General features: G+C 35.7%; 1 protein-coding gene and 1 long non-coding RNA gene across 2 annotated transcripts in view; one reads left to right on the top strand and one right to left on the bottom strand.

The window, feature by feature from the left end:
• Positions 1-18,640, bottom strand: part of LOC114896097 — a 40,647-nt gene extending 22,007 nt beyond the window's left edge. Inside the window, exons 1-2 of the long non-coding RNA XR_003793718.1 lie at positions 18,442-18,640; positions 18,133-18,339 (exon numbers count right to left, since the gene is read on the bottom strand). This is a non-coding gene — a long non-coding RNA (uncharacterized LOC114896097). The remainder of the gene's footprint in view (positions 1-18,132; positions 18,340-18,441) is intronic.
• Positions 18,641-24,327: 5,687 nt separating this feature from the next.
• Positions 24,328-24,724, top strand: part of PHIP (pleckstrin homology domain interacting protein) — a 127,568-nt gene continuing 127,171 nt past the window's right edge. Inside the window, exons 1-2 of the mRNA XM_029223975.1 lie at positions 24,328-24,495; positions 24,611-24,699. Coding sequence (XP_029079808.1) covers positions 24,456-24,495; positions 24,611-24,699 — 129 coding nt within the window. The 5' untranslated portion in view covers positions 24,328-24,455. The remainder of the gene's footprint in view (positions 24,496-24,610; positions 24,700-24,724) is intronic.

The raw sequence follows: 24,724 nt of genomic DNA, 5'->3' as shown, positions 1-24,724 counted from the left end.
ATGTGCCTGCCATCATGTTACACTAGGAAATACATGGTACTATTCATGAAGTATTCTTATCAAGAAAACAAACAAACAAATGAATCAAACCAAGCCTTTAAATCTAACCACTAGGTTAAACAAGGAACATTTTAAATGATGCCTCACGGACACAATCAGCCAAAAGACAAAATGTGGGAAATAATTTAGAAGAAATAATCCAGTTCCTACAAAGAAAGAAATGTATATTAAAAAAATGTGGGGTGGAGGGTTGTCAAAAAAGAAAAAAAAAAAAGAAACAGCGTAGCTCGTAGAAACGTAATGCTTGGTGAAAATGGAAGAAAAAGAGTGAGATATATTTATGTACGTTTAAAGTACATACACACAAAATGACACTACATATTTCCAAAGATGCGTTTACACTTAAGAGTGTACGTTAAACACATCAGAGCAGTTACCTGTTGGGGAGGGGAGGATGGGAGTGAGGAATTTGATAATAGGAGGAAATCCATTTAAAATTGCTTTTTTTGCCTTGCCTAAATCAATGATGATACTGTGCCATGAGCCAAAGAATAAGATTAATTCACCCTCTGTATGTATCCCCCCCTCCTCTAAAAAAGACAAGAAAGAAAACTATACATATCATAGGATGGTAACAAATTCACATAGTCTGCATATTTGGACAAGGATAATTAGAAAAACTTGCTACCTACCAATTTTATGATTAATCAGGAAAATTAGCCAGAGAGCTGTAGAATTCTTGGGAGCTGAAAGAAGATCTCAGTAAAAGCTTTTCTAGTTCCCAGATTGCCAGTATATCTATTGCCCGACCATACCAAATTGATTTGTGTCAATTCTTCTTTGGAAAAGTCATCAACAAAGGAGACTCCACATCTTCTTTTAATAGCCTGTTTTAATATTTAACAAACAACCCTCTCAGGAAATTCCTTCTTATCTCTGTACTGTATTTTCACAGTCACTTTCCAGTTAGTTCTCAGAGAAGATGGATAAAAGTTGGTCTACGTTTTCCTTATGATAATGCCTCATGTATTAGGAGGTATTATTGTCTCCAGACTAATTAATTTCAACTCCTTCTACCTGTCCTCTTGGGTCTTATTTATTCACCACTTTAATCATATTATTAAACTACTCCGAACTTCTCCACTTCACAGCATCGTCAAGGTAAGGAGACATAAACTGAATGCAATACTAACTCCACAATGGCCCAATGTGCGACTAATTGAGAGAGAAATTATTTCCAACTATTGCTACCAGGAGTCCTTAAAGATAATAACTAGTGGCTGGGAGATCTCATCAACCTTTTTCTTTATGCATTTTAATTATAACAATTCCTTACATGTATAAATGTTATTGTTACAAAGAACTGTCTAATTTGGTCTTCCAACAACTCTATAATGACAGGAAAGATGTCACGATTCTCACTGCATAGATGAGTAATGTAAAGTGCAAAGAGGTTAAAGTAACTTGCCGGAGGTCACTGAGCTCTTAGGCGTTGGAGGTAGGACTTCTGATTCTAAGCATCTAGGAAGCAAGCTTGATTTCAAGCCTGTGAAAAGCTCGAATGGGAGGCAGTACAGAGCAAGAGAAAGAACATTAATTTGTTGCCAGAGGACTTGGATTGAGACTCCAGTTCTGCCACTGGCAATGGTGTGACCAGACAGGGATAATAATAGGGTTGATGTGAACATTATGGTTAAGGTGCACTCTATAAACTTTTTGTTTGTTTGGTTTTATAAATTTATGTATTTATTTTTGGCTGCATCGGGTCTTCATCGCTGCGCGCGGGCTTTTCTCTAGTTGCGGCTAGCGGGGGCTACTCTTCGTTGTGGTGTGCAGGCTTCTCATTGTGGTGGCTTCTCTCGTGGAACATAGGCTCAAGGCGCGCGGGCTTCAGTAATTGTGGCACGTGGGCTCAGTAGTTGTGGCTCGTGGGCTGTGGAGTGCAGGCTCAGTAGTTGTGGCGCACGGGCTTAGTTGCTCTGCAGCATGTGGGATCTTCCCGGGCCAGGGATCAAAACTGTGTCCCCTGCACTGGCAGACAGATTCTTAACCACTGTGCCACAAAGGAGTCTCTAAACTTTGATTTTTCATGTTTTCTTTGTTCTGATGATTTGAATACATCTGCTTTAAGAAGCTATTCCAAAATAACTTTCCTTTTCTTCTTTTTAAGAAGTTATTCCAAGGTAATTTTCCTTTTCTTCTCTGTTCCCACATCACCAGTTTAATTCTTCTTGAAAATATGGTCTTTTGATGTTATCAGTTGTTTGGTTTTTCTTCCCTTTGCACCTGGAGCAACATTCCCTTGCTCCTCTTGTATTTTAGATATTTATTAACAAAATTGGGAAATAAGAAACACATTCACTCTGACACTTTTGTCCTTCCTTAGATTACATAATCAGCCTCAAAATATTAATTGACTATGGACAAAAAATGAAAAGCAATAGATATTTGTACTCCCTTATATTTGTGGGTTTTGAAGCAGTAAAAGAGGGAGCAAATGACCACAGGCATTGAGGGAAAAATAATTAATATCATGTAACTTATGCGAGTCTGATGACTCTTTAAACCTTTAAAAGTTAGTGTTGGAGAGCAAAACCTCAGAACGTGTCAATGATCCACTATTGCAATACTTTATTGAACAGAATTGTCGTAGTCATACACCAGATTTTCCCAACTAGAGTGTCACAAAGTCTTCACAATTATAAACAATGCGTAAACTTTATTTCTTGCTATGTAGGGAATTTCTGGAAGTATCTGATTAACACTCCACTTCTAGAAAAGTTCCTCTTTTCATCCACATAATTAATCGGTCCAGGGCCTCTGTCCATGTTTCCAAAGTTTCCAGAGAGTCAGTGATTACTGACTTACTTATGATTCGGTTATTCAATACTTCCTTGGATTACATGAGCCAGTTTATTTTTTCTTTTGTATTAATGTGGTAAAAACTGATACCTCTCTCACCATCCAACTAATACCTGCTACAACTAATGTTTACATGGTTGAGGTGCTGTCTGTCAGATGGGATGCTGAGCTGAGCTGGTCATGTGGAAATATGTAGAATAGAAAGTGACATTAAGCTGGCAACAAAGCAAAAAGCATGCAGCATGGGAACATGTAAAAACTTTACCTAGTGAGTATTAAAGAGTACACAGTCAGGGCATCACCAACATAGTATCGAAAGAACCATCAAGTGAACTGTCTGATAACTGTCTCTGCTTTTATAGACACTGTGAGATATTATTATACAGTTGCCATTGACTGTGTTGTAATTGTTGCTCACTTTAGCTTTGCTTCAAGTCTTTAACTGTTTCAATGTGCTGCCATAGCTAATATTAAAAAGTGTGACTGGAAAATAGAAGGTATGAGGACTCAGACTGACATACAAAGTAGAAAAGAAAGAAGTTGAAACATACCATATTTTCTCAGTTCTAGTCTTTTCTCTCTTCACATTTAATGTGTCTAGAGTTGGAATGTATTTTACAGTGATAATTCCTTAAAACCTGCCAGTCATCAGGGAGGAAAAAAAAAAAAAGTACGTTGTCTTGTCATTGTCTGCGTATGTGCAAACGTGTGTTTCGAAGGAATCTGTTCAACTTGTTACTTACTATTGAATTTTAAGTTAAATGGGGATCTTCTTTTTGTGAAGTGAAAGCCTTTTACTAAAGCATTGGACATTTATCTGTCAAAAGCTCCCAGCTGGCTTCTAAGAGAGGTAACTTTTCATTTACATAAAAACCCTGTGATTTTACTGAAATAGAAAGTGCAGGAAAAACACTGGTATTCCTCAACATGCCTATAAATTCTCCTGTCAAGTCTTAAGATGTTAAAGAGGTAAAGGTTTGAGCACGAACTATGAAATGTAGTGGGTCACCAATGCAGACCTCTTAGATGTCAGCCATGCAGAAGATTTACTCTCAAATTCTGATTTGCTGCTGAAGGAAAAAATATATATACATGTAAATATGTGGATAAAAGAATGATATTATTGGCAAGTTAAAATAAACTATTTTTATTTAATATAGTTTTTTTCCCCCTTGAAAGCTACTGTAAAATGGGTGAGGTGGCAACTTATAATTGAAGGATTCATGTATTTTTTTCTGTGTTTCTAACAGATTGCTAGTTGTGACTCGAGTATCTGTTTTTCAAATACATGGGTCTAAAAAAAAATGTCGTTGAAATAAATACCCCCAGCTCCAATTGTAATTGCTTAACAAATAATTTTATTCTCTTCATCTTCTAAAACTTTCAGGACATCATTAGTTAATATACACTGAAGCTTGAAGGTTTTGTAAGTTTCTACTACCATATTTTTAAAATTATCTTTTTTAGAAAAAGTTGGAAAATTTTTTATGAGAGGTTTTCACCAGGAAGTTTACTGAAAACAATTGGTGATGATTAAATGTTTCATTGCTACTTTAGGAATTCTTTTTAAACTCTCACAGAGATTGGAATTAATTGGGATTGAAACAAGAATTAATCTCCAGCCTCAAAACATTTGAATGACCTGGCTCTGAAAAAAAATAGAAAACTGTATACTTACTTTGAGGCTAGTGATAACTGAGATGGAGTGATCATTAGTAAGGCAAATAGTAAATATAGCTGGCCATGCACTGGGTCTTATATACCCTTGCTTTTCTTTCAGTGTCAATGGACCTGACAGAATATTTAAGTGATCTTTAGCTCAGAGTTGCAAAAGTGTTGAGACTTTTTATTTTAGAATCTCTCACTTAATTGAATTCTATAGCCTATCTAGAATCTGTGGTCTATGTCAAGAATACATAGCTTTCTTAGATCTTTCATATTCTTGTTTTATGAATGTGTCTGATGTGTTAATGTTAATACGCCCTTTTGTAAAGTAAATTTCATTATGTAAAGATGTTTAATTTTTTTTTTAAGTAATTGAATACCTTTGTTTATCAGGGCCCTAGTAAAAAGCAGTGTGGATTATTGTAGCTTGATACTAACAGATCAGATTCAGTGCCTTTGATCGGCTTGGATTTCCACAGGCATGGATCTTGAAATAGTCTCCATATCATGCTAAGATACTGCTTTAAAAAACTTGTCGCTTTTTCCACCTGTGCCACCAACTGCCCACCATTGTTCGAGGGAAGCCACGTGCAGGCATGACCAGACTTCATTATCTTTATCATTGTTATTATAGTCCATAAGTTAAGAGAATACATTCAAAGCATTTCCTACAATCATATATTACCTTTGAGATTACAACTGCTTGTATTAGATTTAGCTGCTTTTCAGCTGCCACATTTTATATCAGTATTGCATAGGTAAATGATCATTTCCTTCCAGGGAGAAAAATACTTTACCCAACACAATGGGTACAATGGACAAACTTAAATAATGATTTAAATTAATAACTATAGAAAGAACATATATGAAAGGTGGGTTTTCATTTACAAAAAAAGACTTGGTATTTTTTTAAAAATCAATATTTACTCATTATATTAAAAAAATTTTTTTAAATGTAGTTCTTACCAAAAAAAAAAAAAAAAAAAGACAGAGAAAGAGAGAGACTTAGTAGAAAAACTCAGAATATATAGCTCTATTTATTATATTGGATAATTGGCAAGTTAGATACATCCTCAAATATTAATGTGGAAGATGCTTCAGTGATCAAAGAAAGCACTTCCCTCTTTAAATAAATTTTATTTTGGTATATTACTGACTCTGTTGTTATGGGTGAACTGCTTTTTAGATATACACTGCTTAATTCTTGAATTGAAGAAACCAAAATGAGAAACTGACAAAGGGAGAACTGAGTATAAGTTGAGTCTGAGACATGACAGGAAAATAAAAAGGTGAACGGATGATGGAAAATATTTTTAAAGTATGACTTCATTGTTAATGATTCTTTTCTCAAGAGGAACATTCCTAGGTATGAAAAATGAAACTCAATGGAGCTTTAGATCAAAAGATGGTGCTTAATAAGCATAATTAAAAAGTAAGGAAATGGACTTTCTCATGAACATAATCTGTTTTGGAGGTTCTGGATTGTTAGAAATGACATAGAAATAATTACACTTCCCCTATATATAAATCAAGATAGAGTGAATTATTCTAGAATGATTAAAATGACTAGTCTACATCCTGAGACCTAGTGTTGCTTGACTGAAAAGAGGAAAGTAGCAAAGAAATGGTTTACTGTGAGAAAGAATGATGTGAGGCCTGAGGCCCACTCTGAGGCCTGAGTGATCTAGATTCCTAATTTATCCTCAGAGGATAATTTTATGGGGATATCTTTCTCCTGTGCTTTTACAACGGGTCTGATTGTTCCGTTCTACTCTGCTATGCAAGTACATGGAGGACTCATTTAAAAACTCTCTGTGTATCAAATATAAGTTACAGATTCCATGTACAGAAAATATGAACACATATACAAACATGTGCACACAGTTACAGGATGTTCACAGATTCCTAAGCTCTGTGTACCTGATTCCAGGTTAAGAAACTATTTTGCAATGTCACATATGCTATGAACTTGCTGTAAGCACAGCCTTTTCTCTGCCACTGAAGTCTATATAACTTCCATAATATGATAGTCTCGCCTGCCAGTAGGTAAAATGCTTGCTCGAGAATCGAACAGCAAAGAAGAGGAGCTCTGTCTGCCAGTAGTAAACTCCAGAGGGGTGCACACCAGTACACAAAAGGAACGAACAAGCCTTAAATATTAGACAGTCTGTCGTCACTGACAGCCCCAAACAAGTCAAACCTCAAATTTGTCTAAGGCTCAAAGTTTAGCTCTTGATTTTATGGTAGATTTGATAGACAAATGTATGCTTTATATAAGTAACTGTAGAATAATTTATATTTTTCTTCTTTTAAATGGTTAAAAAATATGTCTTTATGACATTCCAACAACTAACTAACCCTAGGGGCAAAAAAAAGGACATAAAAAAGAGTATGGCTGGTTTCCAAGCTTTTCTGCAAAGAATAGTGCAGTGATGAAGAAGAATTAGCCACAGCAGTTAAATCTCTTGCTTAGATTTTTTTTTTTCACAATTAGAGGATGCACTCATCATACAAAGTCTTACTGTCAAATTGATCCCAATAGCTTACACTGAACACCTTTTATGAAACTGATGGGTGAAAATTATATAAGTCAAGCACCAAGATGAATACAAAAGTGAAAAGCTTTTTTCCCCTTTGGGGAAAAGTCACGTTTTTTACAGCGTCAAAGTTTTAAAATATTACTTAAAAATTAGCATAAAGTAAGAGAGATAAGTTAGTCAAATTTGGGTGAGTTAAATATTTTAAAAGTTGAAGAATGGACTTCTGCTTTCAGCCAAGATGGAATAGTAGGGACTATATTTACTTTCCTGACCGAAACAAATGAAAAACTGAATAAAACATATGCATCATTGGTTTTTAAGAAACTGGACATCATGGAATGAGTGATAGTGATTCTAAAAAACAGGAAACAAATGAGATGAGCACCAAGATGGTCTCAGTTTATTGCCTACAAACAGTTTCTAGATCATGGCACAGATTGGAAGAATTCAGGTGGATACTGGGTAGTCTCTCTGAGTTCAGAAAGCATAGCTGGAGTCCAGGGAGGCCAAGGCTGCTAGAGTTTGCAGGGCACAGAGGAGAGAACTTTATAAACGGAGATATCCTACACATACTAACAAAGCTCACTCAAGAAGAAATAGATCATTTTAATGGTCATCTATCTATTAAAGATATGGAATTTTTATAGAGAAAACCCCAAGTCCAGATGGCTCTATTGGTGAATTCTACCCAAATATTTTTTAAAAGATAACAATCTTACAAAAGCTCTCTCAGAAAAGTAAAAAAAAAAAAAAGTTTCCAACTTATTCTATGAGACCAGCTATACTCAGATATGAAAACCAGACCAAGACTTTACAGGAAGAAAACTACAGACTAATATTTCTCATAACATAGATGCAAAAATTCTCAACAAAATTTTAGTAATCTGAAGCAAAACGTGGGTTCCAAGTGGGTTTTTTTTCCCTCAGGAATGCAAGGTTGGCTTAACATTTAAAAATCTATCAATGTAATTCATCACATTAACAGACTAAAAAGGAAAACCACATGATCATCTCAGCTGGTGCAGAAAAGCATTGAACAAAATCCACATCCATTCCTGATTTAAAAAAACAAAACAAAACCTCTCCACAAACTAGGAAAAAAGGAAACTTCCTTAATCCAATAAAGGGCATTTATGAAAAGCCCACAGCTAACATCAGACTTATCGGAGAAAGACTGAATTCTTGTCCCATAATGTCAACAACAAGGCAAGTATGTTAGCTCTCAATATCTCTATTCAACATTTCATTGGAGGCTAGGGTAAGCAAAAGAAATAAAACGTATGGAGTTTAAAAATAAAGTAAAACTGCCTTAATTCATAGGCAACATGACTTTCCTATCAGGAAAATTTTATGGAATCACATTAAATGTTTTAGAACTACTAGAGCTTAGTGAGTTTGAAGCATACAAGATCATTATACAAAATTCAATTGTTTTTCTGTATGCTAGCAATGAAAAATTAAAAATTGAAGAAAATTTTGACGAAGCAAAGGCAATTCAGTGGAGAAAGGATTATCTTTTCAACAAATGATAATAGAAAATTTGGATATGCATGTGCAAAAAGTAAATTTGATCAGCATCTCACATCATATACAAAAATTAATTCAAAATGGATCAGAGTACTTAATAAAATCTAAAACTATAGAACTTCTAAAAAAAACAGACTAGAAAATCTTGAGTTAGGCAAAGGTTTTATAGATATGATTCCAAAAGCATGGTCCATGAAAGAAAAAATTGAGCTTCATCAAAATTCAAAATTGCTCTTCAGAAGACACTGTTAAGAGAATGAAGAGACGAGCCACAGATTGGGAAAAAATATTTGCAAGTAATCATTACATATATCTCATAAAAATTTATATCCAGATATTTAGAAAAACACCTCCCAGGTCTCATTAATAAGAAAACAAATAACACAATTTTTTAAATGGCTGAAAGATTTCAATAGACCCTCCAGCAAAAAAGATATAAGGATAGAAAATAAATACATGAATGATGCTCAATGTCATTAGTCTTTAGGGAAATGCAAATTAAGACTATAAGATACCACTCTGTGCCTATTCAAAAGGTTAAAATGAAAAATAATGACCATACCAAGTTTCGTTGAGAATGTGGAGCAACTGAAACAATTAAAAAAAAAAACCAAAACAAAAGTTAGGCATATCATTTTGAAACTACAGCAATCGAAGTTAAAGGAAAGATGCCACAAGAAATCAGAGGGAAAAAAAACCTTACCTATAAAGGAAAAGGGATTATAATTACATCTGACCTCTCCTCAGAAACCAAGCAAGAACAGAGTATAGTACAATATTTAAAGTATAAAGAGAAAAAACCCATCAACCCAGAGTTCTGTACCCTGTGAAATTGTCTTTCAAAAGTGAAGGAGAAATAAAAACTTTCTCAGGTAAACTGATATTGAGGATATTTGTTGCCAGTAGACCTGCCTTTTTTTATGCTAATATATGAGTGAAATGAATGTTAGTAATGATACAAGGGACAAGAGGGAGGAATTAGGATTATTAGGATTATTTTGTTATTAAAAGGTATTCACACTACCCATGAAGTAGTGTAGTTATTTGGATTTGGATTAGTTGAAAATGTATATTTCAAACTTCAGGGCAACCACTAAAAAAAATTAAAAAGATGTATAATTGATATGCATAAAGAAAGGAGAGAAAATGGAATCATATAAAATGTTCAGTTAGAACCACAAAAGGCAGAAAAAGAGTGGAAGAAAAAAATAGGAACAAAGAACAAGGGCAACAAATAGAAGACAACAACAAATATGGTAGACATTAATCCAACTATATCAACAATCACTTTGAATATCAATGGTCTAAATGCACCAATTAAAAGACAGAGATAGAGTAGATCAAGAAATAAGACCTAACTATATATTGTACACAAGAAACCCACTTTCAATATAAAGATACACATAGATTAAAAGTAAATGGATGGAGAAAACTATACCATGCTAACGCTAATCAAAAGAAAATAGAAGGGACTTCCCTAGTGGCGCAGTGGTTAAGAATCTACCTGCCAATGCAGAGGACACAGGTTCGAGCCCTGGTCTAGGAAGATCCCACATGCTGCGGAGCAACTAAGCCCGTGCACCACAACTACTGAGCCTTCGCTCTAGAGCCCGTGAGCCACAACTACTGAGCCCACATGCCATAATTACTGAAGCCCACGTGCCTAGAGCCCAACACAGCCAAAAATAAATAAATAAATAAATAAATAAATTTAAAAAAAGAAAATAGGAGCAGCTGCATTAATTTCAGAGCAGACTTCAAAGCATGGAAAGTTATCAGAGATAAAGATGGGCATTACGTGATGATAAAGGAGTCAATTCTCAAAAAACAAAATCCTTAATGTGTATTTACCTAACAGCATAGTGTCAAAGTATTAATACATGAGGCAAAATTGACAGAACTTCAAGGAGAAATAGATCCATTCACTATCACAGTTGGAGATTTGAACAGCCCTCTATCAGAAGTGGACATATCAGCAGGCAGAAAATCAGAAGGATATAGTTGAACTCAACAACACCAAAAATCAACTGTGTATAACTGACACCTATATACTGCTTCATCCAACAACAGCACACTACACATTCTTCTCAAGCTCACATGGAACATTCACCAAAAGAGTTCATATTATGAGCCATAAAACATACCCTAATTTAAAACAATAGAAATCAAACAATGTCTGCTCTCAGACCACAATGAAATTAAACTAGAAATCAATAACTGAAATATAACTGGAAATTCCCAAAATATGTGAAGATTAAACAACATAAATAACATAGGAGTCAAAGAAGAAATCTCAGGAGAAATTTTAAAATATTTTGAACTAAAGGAAAATGAAACACATAACTTAAAAATTGTGAGACGCAGTGGAAGTAGTGCTTAGAAGGAAATTTATGATATTGAGTGCAGGTATTAGACAATAAAAAAGAGCTAAAATCAATAACCTAAGTTTTCACCTTAGGAAACTAGAAAAAGAAGAGCAAATTAAATCCAAAGTAAGCAGAAGAAAAGAAATAATAAGAATTAGAGCAGAAATCAAGGAAACTGAAAACAGGAGTTCAGTAGAGAAAATCAACAAAATCAAAAGCTGGTTCTTTGAAAAAGATAGGACATAAATCACTAATATAAGAAATGAAAGAGAGGACATCACTATAGATCCTATAGACATTAAAAGGATAATAGAGGAATACTATGAGTAACTCTATGCTCATGAATTTGACAAACTAGATGAAATGGACCAATTCCTTGAAAGAAAATTTGCCAAAACTCATACAAGAAATAGACAATCTGACTAGGCCTATATCTAGTAAAGAAATTGAATCCATAATTAATAACTTTCTAAAACAGAAAACACCAGCCTTCACTGGTGAACTCTACCAAACATTTAAGGAAGAAATTATGCCACTGGTCTGCAATCTCTTCCAAGAAGCAGAGAAAATACTTCCTAACTTAAAATATGAGGCCAACATTACCCTTTACCAAAACCAGACATTGTAAGAAAACGACAGACCAGTATCCTTAATGAACATAGATGAAAAGATCTCTATCAAAATATTATTTCCTATGTACCAATAATGAACAAGTGGAATTTGAGATTAAAAACACAATACAATTTATATAGCACCCCAAAACACAAAATATGTAGGTATAAATTAATAAAATATGTACATGATCTAATGAGGAAAACTACAAAATTCTAATGAAAAAAATCAAAGAACTAAGGAAATGGAGAGACATTCCATGTTTATGGACAGAAAGACTCAATATTGTCAAGCTGTCTGTCCTTCCCAACTTGATCTATAAATTCAATGCAATCCCAGTTGAAATCCCAACAGTTATTTGTGAATATTGACAAACTGATTCTAAAGTTTATACAAAGAGGCAAAAGACCCAGAATAGCCAACACAATAATGAAGGCCAAGAAATTGACACTACCCACCTTCAATACTTACAAGCAACAGTAATTAAAACAGTATGGTATTGGTGAAAGAATAGACAAATAGATGGATGGAACAGAATGGAGAGCTCAGAACCACCCTTCCCCTACACAGCCCTCACAAACATAGTCAACTGATCTTTGACAAAGGAGCAAAAGCAATCCAGTGGAGCAAAGATAGTCTTTTCAACAAATGTTGCTGGAACAACTGAACTTCCACATGCAAAAAATTGAATCTAGACACAGATCTTACATCCTTTACTAAATTAATCAAAATGGATCATAGACCTAAATGTAAATTATAAAACCTAAAAATCTTAGAAGATAACGTAGGAGGAAGTCTAGATAACCTTGAGTATGGAGATGACTTCTTAGATACAATACCAAAGGCACGATTCATGAAAGAAATAATTGATAAGCTGGACTTCTTTACAATTACAACGTGTTTGCTCCATGGAAGACAATGTTAAAAGAATGAAAAGACAAGCCATGGGCTGGGAGAAAATATTTACAAAACACAATCTGATAAAGGATTGTTACCCAAAATATACAAAGAACTCTTAAAACTCAATAAAAAAAACACACAACCCAATTAAAGGGCCAAAGACCTTAATGGACACCTCGCCAAAGAAGATATATAGATGACAGATAAGCATATGAAAAAATGCTCAACATTATAAGTCATCAAGTCGATGAAAATTAGAACAACAATGAGATACCACTATAAATCTATTAGCATGGCCAAAATCCAGAACACTAAGAACGCCAAATGCTGGTGAGGATGTGGGGAAACAGGAACTCTCATTCATTGATACTGAGAATGCAAAATGGTACAGCCACTTTGGAAGACAGTTTGAAGGTGTCTTACAAAACTAAATATACTCTTATTATATGATCCTGTCATTGCACTCAAAATTAATCAAAAAATTTGAAAACCTATTTCCACACAAAAGTAGGCACACAGATGTTTGTAGCAGCTTTATTCATAATTGTCAAAACTTGGAAGCAACCAAGATCTCCTTCAGTAGGTGAATAGATAAATAAATTGTGGTACATCCAGTTAATAGACTATTATTCAGTGTTTTTAAAAAATGAAATATCAAGCCACAAAAAGACATGCAGGAACCTTAAGTACATATTTACTAAGTGAAAGAAGCCAACCTATAAAAGCTACATACTGTATGCTTCTGACTATATGACAGTCTAGGACAGTCAAAACTATGGAGGCAGTAAAAAGATCAGTGGTTGCCAGGGGTTGGGGGTAATGGCGTTAGTGACTGTTCCAGATTAGAGGAGAGTTGAGAGTTACATTACATAAATGCAATGTGAGATATCTGATTGGACTCTAGATCAAAAAAAAAAAAAGAGGAAGGAAGAAAGGGAGGCAGGGAGGGAAGACGGGCAAGCTATAAAGAAGATTATTGGGACAATTGGAGAAATCTGGATATGTGTGTGTATTATGCTATATTATAGTACTAATGTTAAATTTCCTAAGTCTGATTAATACATGTGATCCTGCAGGAGATTCCCTTTCACTTGGGAGATTCATTCTGAAGAATTCAGGGGTTAACAACAGCAACAAGGTACTTGCTGGTTCTGGAATTCTAGAATTGTTGAATAAGTTTGTGTTCATACTACTCATTTTCATCCTGACTTTATTATATTATATCCCTTTTCAGTTTTCAAAGGTATTAATATTTTTAGTCGATTTTCTCGCAGCAAATTTTCTGTATCTTTATGTCATTTTAATTATCTTTCTTTAGATGGTTTCTAACCTTATGGCCTTATGTCTTCCTTGAGGTATGGCGACTAGAACTACACAATATTTCTAATGCCGACATGTAGTACCATGGATAATGCTTTCTGATACTCTTCCTTGCAGCACTTTGCATGAGTGTTTGGTACAAAAGCTCTTTTGGACAATGTTTTACAGGGAATAACCTAAAATGACAATAGATCCCCTGTCTAGCAGTCCATTTTAGGATCCTGCCATTTGATATCATTGGCTTGGCCCTTTTCTCCCCATAAAAGCTTACTATCAACTGAAAATTAATCAATTTTTATGTGTATTTGTATGCCCCATCATGCTCTAAAAATAAAACTTGACTAGCTCCAGTGTTGACTCTGGGGACAGCAGCCATTAGGTCTGCTCTTCAGAAACTTACTAAATTCTTCCTTTGCTACTCTTTATTTCTTCCTTACTAAAATTTACTCACATATAAGTCAAATAAAACATTGATTTTATGTGTATATGTGCCTTACATCTTGGGTACATACCTACCCATACACTTAAGTGTGTTTTTGGTACAAGAGGAATAACAAATAACAGTACAGGCTGGAATGTAGTAAAAAGAACATGGGCTTTGGAACAAGACCAATGTCCCCCCGAATCCCAGTTCTGACTGGTTGAACCATGATACCTCTATGGGCATCTATGGCCTCCCAGGCTGGCTGTAAAGAGAATGCATTACACTTGAAGTAGGTCTTCAGTCAATATTAGGCCTCCTTTGTCTTCTTCCATCTGATAAAGTATAAAAATAGTAATAACTAAACTTACTAAGCCCTTATTACGTTACCTAGGCTGTGCATGAAAAGGGATTTGTGCATACTAATAGCACAAGAGGCAGGAGACTGGCTAAGAGTAAGCGCTCTAGAACCAGCCTTCCTGGGTTCAATTCCTGGCTTTACCAATAATTAGCTTCAGGACTCAGGACAAGTTACTTCTTTACTCTGTGCCTCAGTTCTCTCATCTTTAAAGTGATAAGATAACAACGGTATTTTCCTTGTGAGGGCTAAGTGAAATAAAATTTGTTATTACTTAAGAAATTGTACTTAATATATGTTAGCTTTTGTTATAAACAGTATTATTATCTCATTCAATCCTCACAGTAGCTCAGTGAGTTAAGTGAAATCACTTTTCTTATATTATATGTGGAAAAATGATGATAAGTGAGGCAAAATAATTTGCCAACAACACTCAGTAAAAGCCAGAAATAGGACTTGACTCTTTATCAATGATATTAACTCTCAAATTTCTCCTTATTTCTCTCCAAGCCAATTTCTTATGGGGGTTGTTTAAATAGTCTGATATAGGAACTTGTCACAAGGCTTTTTGAAAGTTTAAATATAAATTTTCTCTTTAAATCTCCTTAGTCACGCTTATTTATCCCCTCAAACAACTCTAGTAAAACCAACAAACATCATTTCTAGTGCAGAACTCATGTTGACTCCTCCATGCTAAATTATTCTCTTTTCGCTATTCAGTTATCCTACCCTTCACCAATAACCTCAGAAAGATTGCAAGGCTGACTGAAATTTGAAAAGGAGGGTGTGAGTTTGGATAAATCATTTAATCTTTGAAAAGGTATTTGGACTAGATAATCTCTAGGACCCCTCCAGCTCTAAAATTTAGTGATCCTACACGCGGCATTGCCATAATTATGGATGTAGTAACACAGACCCTCTTTTCCATTTGCTATAGGGGCCCTGCTGATGCACTATTCCATTTATTTGATATCTTATTTACATGTATGTTTGTTTTCCATCTGATTCTTTAGGGCACAAGATATAAGATGGAGACAAAAGATACGTAAGAAAAATGTACTAAAAAAGACAAGTTAAAGTTAAGTGGCAAGGAGGGGAATGACCTAAAGTCATTCACGTTAGGTTAGGCTTTCGTTTTCTTTTTGTCATTATTTTCATATTGTGTGACCTTCTTTTAGTGACCATTTTATCCCTTCATTTTACATTCAAGTAATACTGTACTAAACATTCTGAAAGGGCAGAGCTGATATCCAAATATCACATGATATTCTGGTGTTTCTTTAAATACAGCACCTATTTTGTTTGCTTCCTTTCAGTGGGAAAACTATCAGTGGTTCCATGGGCCTCTGCTAGCCCTGTGAAGTCATGGTGAACTGGGGTCATTGTTGGGATCCATCTTAATATACCTCCAGAAAAGACCATAGTTTGTTTATCTGATAAATACATTCCAAGAAAAAAACCACTGAATTTATTAAGTACCTGTTGTATATTCTGATTGTTGCATATAATGGGGATACAGAAATCCAAAATTCAGAGCCTGTCCTAAAAATTCTTAGTCTAGTCAGAGCAACATAAAACTATGATATACCTGAAAGCTGTGCTACGATAGCGACACACAGAAGACGTTCTGTGCTACAATAGAGGATGAACACCTAGAGGTTTGTTTTCTTGGAGGAGAGGTATACAGGGTTACTCAAAGAAGTGATGATTGGGGGTGTCTTGAAAACTGCGTCACAATTGGTCTGATTTTGAGATCAAGATTCCAGAAAGAGGGCCCAGCATGTACAAGAAAATGAAAGAAAGGCATATCGGGGAAAATATTTTCATACAGGAGTTTAGAGTATTCCTGGTCCAGTGGGTAAAGGTGAGTGTGGACAGGTTGAGGGGGTTAGATTATGAGAGATCACACATGTCATGTTAAGGGTTGTCCAGGAGTTCATGATACATCATTGGGTGGGGTTTAAGTAGTTGAGTGGTATGATCTGATTTCTCAACAGCATACATTTCCAGTTATAAGAGAACTTCTTAGAAATGGTCCCAAATGACCATATCCAGCCAATCAATTTCCAGGGCTTAATATGGCATCTAGAATATGGTAGATGTTCTACAAATGTTTAAAATATGAGGTGGTAAATAAATGAATGAATCAATCAATGAAAGAATTAAGCTAGTCAGAATTTGTTTCTAGACTACATACCAAATTATTTACAGGGGTATTGATGGCATTTACTTTAAAGCAAGAAAGGGGGTGGCTGGAGGATAGATAGTAGAGGATTGTCCAAATGTGGATAATTATGAATGCTGGGAATCTGGTACCTGGGGATCATACTGCCATTTTCTTTACTTTTTTGGAATGTTTGATATTTTTCCACCACAAAGAGGTTTAAAAACTTCTCCCGAGTTAAGGAGACTTGATTTCTAGACTTCAAACATTAATGTGTTGATACATAAATATATTAGTTAAAAAGAATCAAATTTTTAAAGAATGGTAATATATGTATGTATCCTGCAGCACTATACAAATTTTTGGCATCAATGCAATTCTTGACCCTAGGTTTGTAAATTTTCAATCTAATTTTGACTTGAGATCTTCTTGACTCAAATCTCTTCATAGTTTATATTGTAGAACTGAAACTAATCTGTCAGAAATTAGTTAAACTTTTAAAAAAGATGGAAATCATACACTCATTTCAAAAGGTGTTTCCAAAAATGCTTTCACATTAATCTATATCACACTTGATTATTTCACAAAATTTTGTTACTTTGTATTACTAAAAATAACAGTGGAATTTAATCCTGCTAGTATTCATCAAATATGAATCTTTTATACTAAAAGCAATTAGGTTAAAACACAAAAACAGTCTATAAGTGCTGTTCATTTTTATTTCAGGAATGTGAATTCCTTGTAGTTAAAATGTGAATGGTATGTATAGCCATTGATCCATATCTCTTGTAGTCCATTCAATAAATTGTTATTGCTGCTAAATAAAGTCAGGTTTTAATAACTGATAATATCTGGAGATTGGCCAGACTATCACAGAAACCTCTGCTTTCCAGGTGTAGCCATCAGCGGGGGTCTCAGCTGCTTCAGATTAGCTCTCATCTCTACTGTCAGCCTCTAGTGAACAGGGCATCTCCATGTGTTGGACTAAAAGTACACAATGAGGGTCAAGGTGTAAGCCTGTGTTTAAATGATGATTCTTCAGCTGATGTACAGAATGCTGCAATGAGGATACTATAGCAGTAGAAATGGCACATGGAGACAAGGGAGAGATATTAAAGGTAGACTTTGGGTCCTTACGTCAACTCAAAAATTTTTGCCCAGGAAACAGGAAGATGGCTTCACAGAAGTAGTACAGGTCACTGGAACTTGTGACTGAAGCTCCTGTTTCTTTTTCATATTTAAAAAAATAAATTTCTATTAAAATATTCTCTTAGTAATAAAAAGAAAAAGAAGAGGCCACATGAGAAACTGGCTGATTGAAAGGGGAAATGACCTTTGTAATTATTATCCTAATAAAAGAATGCAATATTCACAGGCATTAGGGAAAAATATCTTACCGTTGTTGTGCCATGGAAATTTGCCATTGTGTGTTCATCCCGGATTTCTTTTTCGAACATTTTTATGGGCATGATGGGATCTGGCTCTGAAAATGAAGTGAATTTCCGACCTAAATATTTCAAAGAGGTGAAGTTATGCAGCACCAGAGAGTGCTTTGAGTCAATGGCAGTCCTCTTCAGTCACTATTAGACTGGAAACTTCACAAGCTAGAGTCAGAAAGATGCATTAATTACTTCAAAAATAACTTCTAAAAAAATTAGTAATTCCTCTAACTCAGAAAATCTAATGTCTAAAGAGGCCACACTTACCTTGACTTTGGCAAAAAATACTGAAATAGGAAAAATTTTGTGACACAAAATTGTATATATACTTCACAAACAGAAAATGCTTACTGCTTGGCACTTCGTTTCTTTCCTTATGAAAAAGTAAAGAAAGGCTTTTTCTTCCCTCCTTTTCATACCAGGTGTGTAAATTGTTTCTCTAGTCTTTTGTAAAATAACCAGGAGGCTGAAAATAAGAGAGGTGGAAGATTTTAGTGTGCAAGTTTCAACTATAAGAAACGAAGAATAGATTCATCTTCATATTTTTAGAGCTTTTAGGATATATCCAAATTAATTATATATCTTAATTCCTATATTTGGTTTACCATTAGAACGAAAGTTTCAATGATGGAAGAGAAGGAAAATGTTATAGAGACGCTGAAAAAACTGAAAAGGTGAGGAAGCAGGGAAAGGTGAAACTCTTATACATACACTTACCCCAAACCCCAAAACAATGAATGACAAAACAAGTATAAAGTGTAACATGTGCAAACCAGAGAGGTGAGGATGGTAAGACAAAAAGCAACATATTTCTTCGTTCTCATATGATACCACTTACTCAATATTCTTAAGAAAGATGTTTCCTAATGATATTCAGTGACAACACTTCTAATAACTGTTGAGAGGAAATAATACATATGTTCTTACCAGGAGATTCCATTTAAAGGCTATATTAGTTTTTCTATAAATCACTGTCAGTTGGAAGTTTGGATAAGCATGAAAAATTCCACTATAACCACTTAATATGCACCTTTATTTGTACGTGTTCAAATGTAAGCATGAAAACTTTGAATGCAATGGAATTTGTAGGTGTAATCTCAAAATCATATTCAAAGGTTCTCTTTTTTCTCTTAAATTTTTAACACACACATCTCATTTGAAAGATCTACTTGGTATCAATATTATTTTAAATTTTATAAATGTGTAACAGAACTCATTCTTTGGGCTAGTTAGCTAATCACCATTTCAACAAATAGGTATGATTATATCCATTGAAGGAAATAAAGCAACAGATGCATGAGTCAAGGGGATCTTTGCCAAGTATGTGTGTATATATACATATATACGTATACGTATATATATATATATAAATGAAGGCAATTTACAAATAAGGTGGTATAATGAGACATGCCTTTCTATAGGAATTTAGAAAATGGAAACACCATTTTTGATTACAAAGTCAGCTTAAATCTAAATTGGCTTCATTCTCAATTTTGAGTTGGATCTTACTTTTTGTACGTCTTATTCTCATATTTGAATCTCAAGGCAGCCTGTGGGCACTCTGGTGGTCAGATCTTATTCTTTTAAACAACCATTCTTTCTTCACCAACAGTGTCTGCTTTGGTGTCCTTGATTCTGATTATGTAGAAGTTCCTCACTAACTCGACAGACAAACCTCTCCCTTTCCATGAATAAAATAATTTTTCTTCTTGGGGGTTCTCAAAGTTTATGAATTCAGGTACATATGAATGCAAGCGGCTACACTTTCTGTCCTCAAATTCCATCTTAGAATCGCATTGATCATATATGCTTTATTTAATACACCACCACTAGCAACTTTTCAAGTCTCTGCATCCCTTCTCCTGAGTCTACCTTCACTTCTTCCACTGTTCCCTGTTCGATAAAGCCCACTCTCAATCCATTAGACATCATCATATAATAGAACATGCCTACAGACTTCTCCTTTAAGTTTCCTGCCATCCGGAACAGCTCTTTCTACTTCATCCACCGTGTTGCTCCAAATCTTGGGGGAATGTGTTCTAAAATTGTTTTTCTCCTTTAATCTTTGTAGCCGTACTGTGAACTCATGAAGTGATGTGTGTGTATGTGTGTGTGTATATATACATGTTTTTTTTTCAACGAAGACATGTATTTCTCCTTACCATGCAAACTAAGACATTTAAAAACTAAGCTACTAGAATAATTTAATTTGGAGGAAAAAAAGTTGAGTGGTAAATTACTAATAACATTTAAATAAGTAAGGGATTATATGATTGTTGATAACCAGCTAATATTTGTTACAGATTAAAAGGTTTCTCAGTGAGATATAAGGGAGACCATACAAAGTGTTAAATAATGAGTTGGCTTACTGAAGTTGGTTCTCTCTATTCTTTCTGTAGCAGCCAAATAGTATATCTACTTACATGGTTCAAATCTGATATATATTCAAGCTTTGTGAAGGAAGAAGAATATGTGTGTTGAGAGGGAGAAAGTCAGACCAACATGGACAAAACCAATATTGGGGAGCAATCCAGAAGGAGGAAAGTGGTGTGTGAAACAACACTCTTTTGACAATTGTATTTTGTTGTTAGGGCAGATGAGGACCGAAAAAGAATGTGGTTTTTGAAGAAGAGTGTTTTCTACTTTTCCATTTCTACACTTTATAGGACAAAGCTTTTGCTATTAAAAAAAAGCATAATATCACACACACAAAAGATTTAATATATAATCTTAAAAGCTGTAATTGTAAAGTTTTTTTGAGTTCACCATACTAGTGGGAGCAAACTAAATTTCATAAATGTGGTTGAATCTTTTTACTTATAAACTATCCCATCTTGTTCCAGAAAGAACTTGAATGGTAGCATTTGATTATTTCATTAGAATAGTAACTTATCACAATCAAGACAGACTTTCTGTTAAATGTTTATCTTGTTTCATGTGTTGCCAAGTAAAGCAATGAAGCAATGAATTTCCCAGGAGCTTTTACATTTCACGAAGTTTGTAATCTCCTAGACACTGTATTATATAAAAACAGTAGTTGTTGGCTTTCCAAACTTTTACTATTTTTTTTAGCCTTCTTATAAAAAAAAAAGGTATGAAAATCTTTTAAAATTGACATTTTATTTTTGAAGTCCATGAAAAAGTTAAAATAAACAAATAGAAATGGATATAGATGAAATTTGAACTATCCTTATATGTAAAAGTTAGCTGACAATGCCACTGCCCTGGGAACTAAAATTTAGGACTTCAAAGTAAGATTTTCTTCCTATTTGATATGTGCTGACTTTTTGTGTACACATGCACAATACATGACATAATAAACCCTATAGTTAACTGATGATGTCAGATTCCAGAAATGTTTTATGTTTAAAGAAATTAAAATGTTATAAAGGAGTATTTGTCACATTTGAAGAACTAAGTAGAATTCAAATTAACATCTATTGTTAAAAACAAATAATTTATTTGGCTGAAAAGAAGTTTTAATTTTTAGCAGGTAACCTATATTTTCTTATTACAGACTGATAGCTATAAATTAGTTCAAAGGCAGGCTCACAACTATCTTCAAATTAGGTCTTTGAAAAAGAAACTATAAACATTGTCAAAGGTTAGTCAAAATGACAGGAACATCATATTCAGAAAATTTAGAAGGAAATTTTTCCGTAAAAATTTTTTAGGAGCTAAGTACTAGTAGCATACTTAGGAAAAGCTTCTAAATGAAAAGCTTACATGAGATATTCATACTAGCTTTCCATATTTCCATACTACTCACAAGATATATATAGAAAACTTTACCCAGAGTAATATTATATTCCATGTCATAATTTGGTTTCTTTTCCTTAGCAAGGATAAACATCTATTAGTAAGAATCAGACTAATGCAAACATTTTAAAAATCACAAAATTCTAACTATAATGTTTAGTTCCTAAAAAATCTGTTTATTTGAAGAACATCGTAATGTAAAAAAATCACAATTATTTGAAGAATATGATACTTTTTTAAAAGTTAAGATAAAATAGAAAGCATGTGTCACGGAAATAAACAGAATTGCAAAAAGGCATATTAAATGTCCATCTTTTCAAACCTAACCATCTAGAAGCAAGCTACTTTACCTATCATAGTTACAATAGAACTAATGTCTTTAAAAATGCAAATATTTTTAGTACTTGAAGGATAGCCATTTCAATAAATAACAATGACTCTGATAACCCTACAGCAATAGGACAAGTCATGGTAACTTCCCTTTTTTAAAAAATTTGGTTAAGATTGTTATAAAAGGCAATTTTTACATCCTATTACTCCAAATAGGTTTAGGTGTTTTTTTCCTTTCTCACATGTACGGTGATTTCTGGCTGTTTCAGTACAAGGCATCACACCGGTGCAGTCTTGCAATGCAGCCCAAGGCAGTTGCAGCAAGTATTTCCCACTAGGAATGTAAGGAGCTAGGAGGGTACAAGGGTTGAGGAAGCAATCTAGAAAACCACAATGCAGCTTGTTGGTCCTTTCCCCATAACTAACCTTTTTAGACCAGGTCCATAAAATGCAGTTTATTATCTAAATTTTTTAACGAGACTCTTTTGTTAAATGTTAACAAAAGAACGACTATCCTAGTTCCCTTTAAAATGCAATCCTTAAAAAAAAAAATCAACTCTCAAGTCTTTTTGAAAAGTGCTTAAATCCTCTGGAGATAAATATCACTTGGTGTCCTTGTTTCCTAACAAATGGCTTTTTCCATTGTTTCCATTAATTTCACCCATATTCGTTTTTTAAAAAACAAGGCCCTTATCCTCATCAGCAAAAGACAGATGTATGATTTAGCATATAAAACCGGTAATTACATACTAATTTATGAAAGATTAATTTTTTTCTCTTTTCGTCAGTCTCCAAGAAGTCTTCCCGTGATCAACTGTAAACAGGAATGGTTTACACCTCAAATTAGAAGCCATTAATTAGCATGACGAAGTCAACTGCAATATACACAGATAATTTAAATTATTTAATCACCAATCACCTTGGCTAAAAGCGTACTATACTCTTTCGTTATCCTTCGGTACATTATTGATCTGTCAGTATATTACCTCTAGATCAGTTAGAGATAAATATTAACGTTCTTTCCTTTCGCTCAGGTTTACATTATTCCTTCTTGTAAACACTTAGAAAAGCTTTAAGGTTCTTTAATCCCAAATCCCTAATTAGCTATTACTAGCCTTTTTGTAACGAGGAAAAAGAGTATCTGAAGTACAGATCAGGAGTTCGCTTTGCCCATATAACAATGAAAAACATTTTTAAAATGTACGCTTAAGGCAATGGCAGTAATAAAAGACACGAAGAGGTGGCTTCAGCAAATAACGGGCTTGCAAACGCAAGTGCTCAACAAAAAGCGCCTGAACCTCTATTGCAATATACAGCCCTCCAATAAATTACACAACATTTTGCATAGGCTGCAGAAATAACGCAGGACAAGACTTACACAGATGCCAATCCGCAGCATTTATACACATGCACATGGCAAGAGAGAAACCAAACACTATCATTCAACTCGGGCAGGGTAGCGCGATCCCGAGTTTGCCCAGCGTGAGAGTGCTGTCTGCGTGTGTGTCTGTGCGCGCGCGTGAGAGTGAGACCCATCCTCGGGGCATTTCCCCTCTTTGGGCAGTTTTGCTTCATTTGTTTCCTATTTCTGCTACATAGAAACTAACTTCCATCTCAGCCCCAGCCAGCGCCGCTGAATAGAGCCTGTGCTGCGGCTCCGTGTGCGTCAGATCCCTCCGCGGAGCCGTCCCCGGCCCCCTCCCTCCCGAGGTCGGCCTCCACAGAGAAAGCGCCTTCCAGCCAACCGGCGGCTCCGGCTCCGACATCTTCGACTGGAAATAAATAAATAAATCGCACCTTCGGTCGGAGAGCCGCGGGCGGGGGTCTCGCCGCGCCGGCTGCGGGGGCGCCGGGGCCGCGGGGTCGGAGGCACTCCTTTTTCTGCGCCGGGGGCGGGGGCGGGGGCGCGGGCGCGGGCCGAGGACAGGCCGAGCCCGGGGCCGCGAAGGCGGCGGACTCCTTTCTGCGGCGGAGGGATCCGCGGCGGAGGCGGCGGCGGCGCCTGTAGCCGCTGCCTGAGAGTTGTTGTTTCCTCCTCCTCCTCCTCCGCCTCCGCCGCCGTTGCTTGAATGGTGGAGCCGAGGCTCGGCTCGTGAACACACAGTGACAGCTATAGGGCAGGCGGCGGCACCATCCCCGCTTCCACTCGGCGGCGGGGTGTCCCGCCGGCGGCCCCGAAGTGACCCATAAACATGTCTTGTGAGAGGAAAGGCCTCTCGGAGCTGCGATCGGGTAAGTCGGGGGGCTGCCGGGGCCGCTGGCACCGGGCGATTCCGCCCGCGGTCCCCCGCCCCCCGCCGCCCGGCCGCTCAGCCTGTGTGTCTCCCCGTCCCTCTCTCCCGCGCAGAGCTCTACTTCCTCATCGCCCGGTTCCTGGAAGATGGACCCTGTCAGCAGGCGGCTCAGGTACGGCGGCGCGCGGCGCGGGCCGGGCCGGCGCTCGCCGCTCGCGGGCGTGGGG

Source organism: Monodon monoceros, unplaced genomic scaffold, assembly GCF_005190385.1.
Source record: "Monodon monoceros isolate NGI ecotype Baffin Bay Population unplaced genomic scaffold, NGI_Narwhal_1 Super_Scaffold_15, whole genome shotgun sequence".
NCBI lineage: Eukaryota > Metazoa > Chordata > Mammalia > Artiodactyla > Monodontidae > Monodon > Monodon monoceros.
This window is presented reverse-complemented; position numbering and strand designations above follow the sequence as displayed.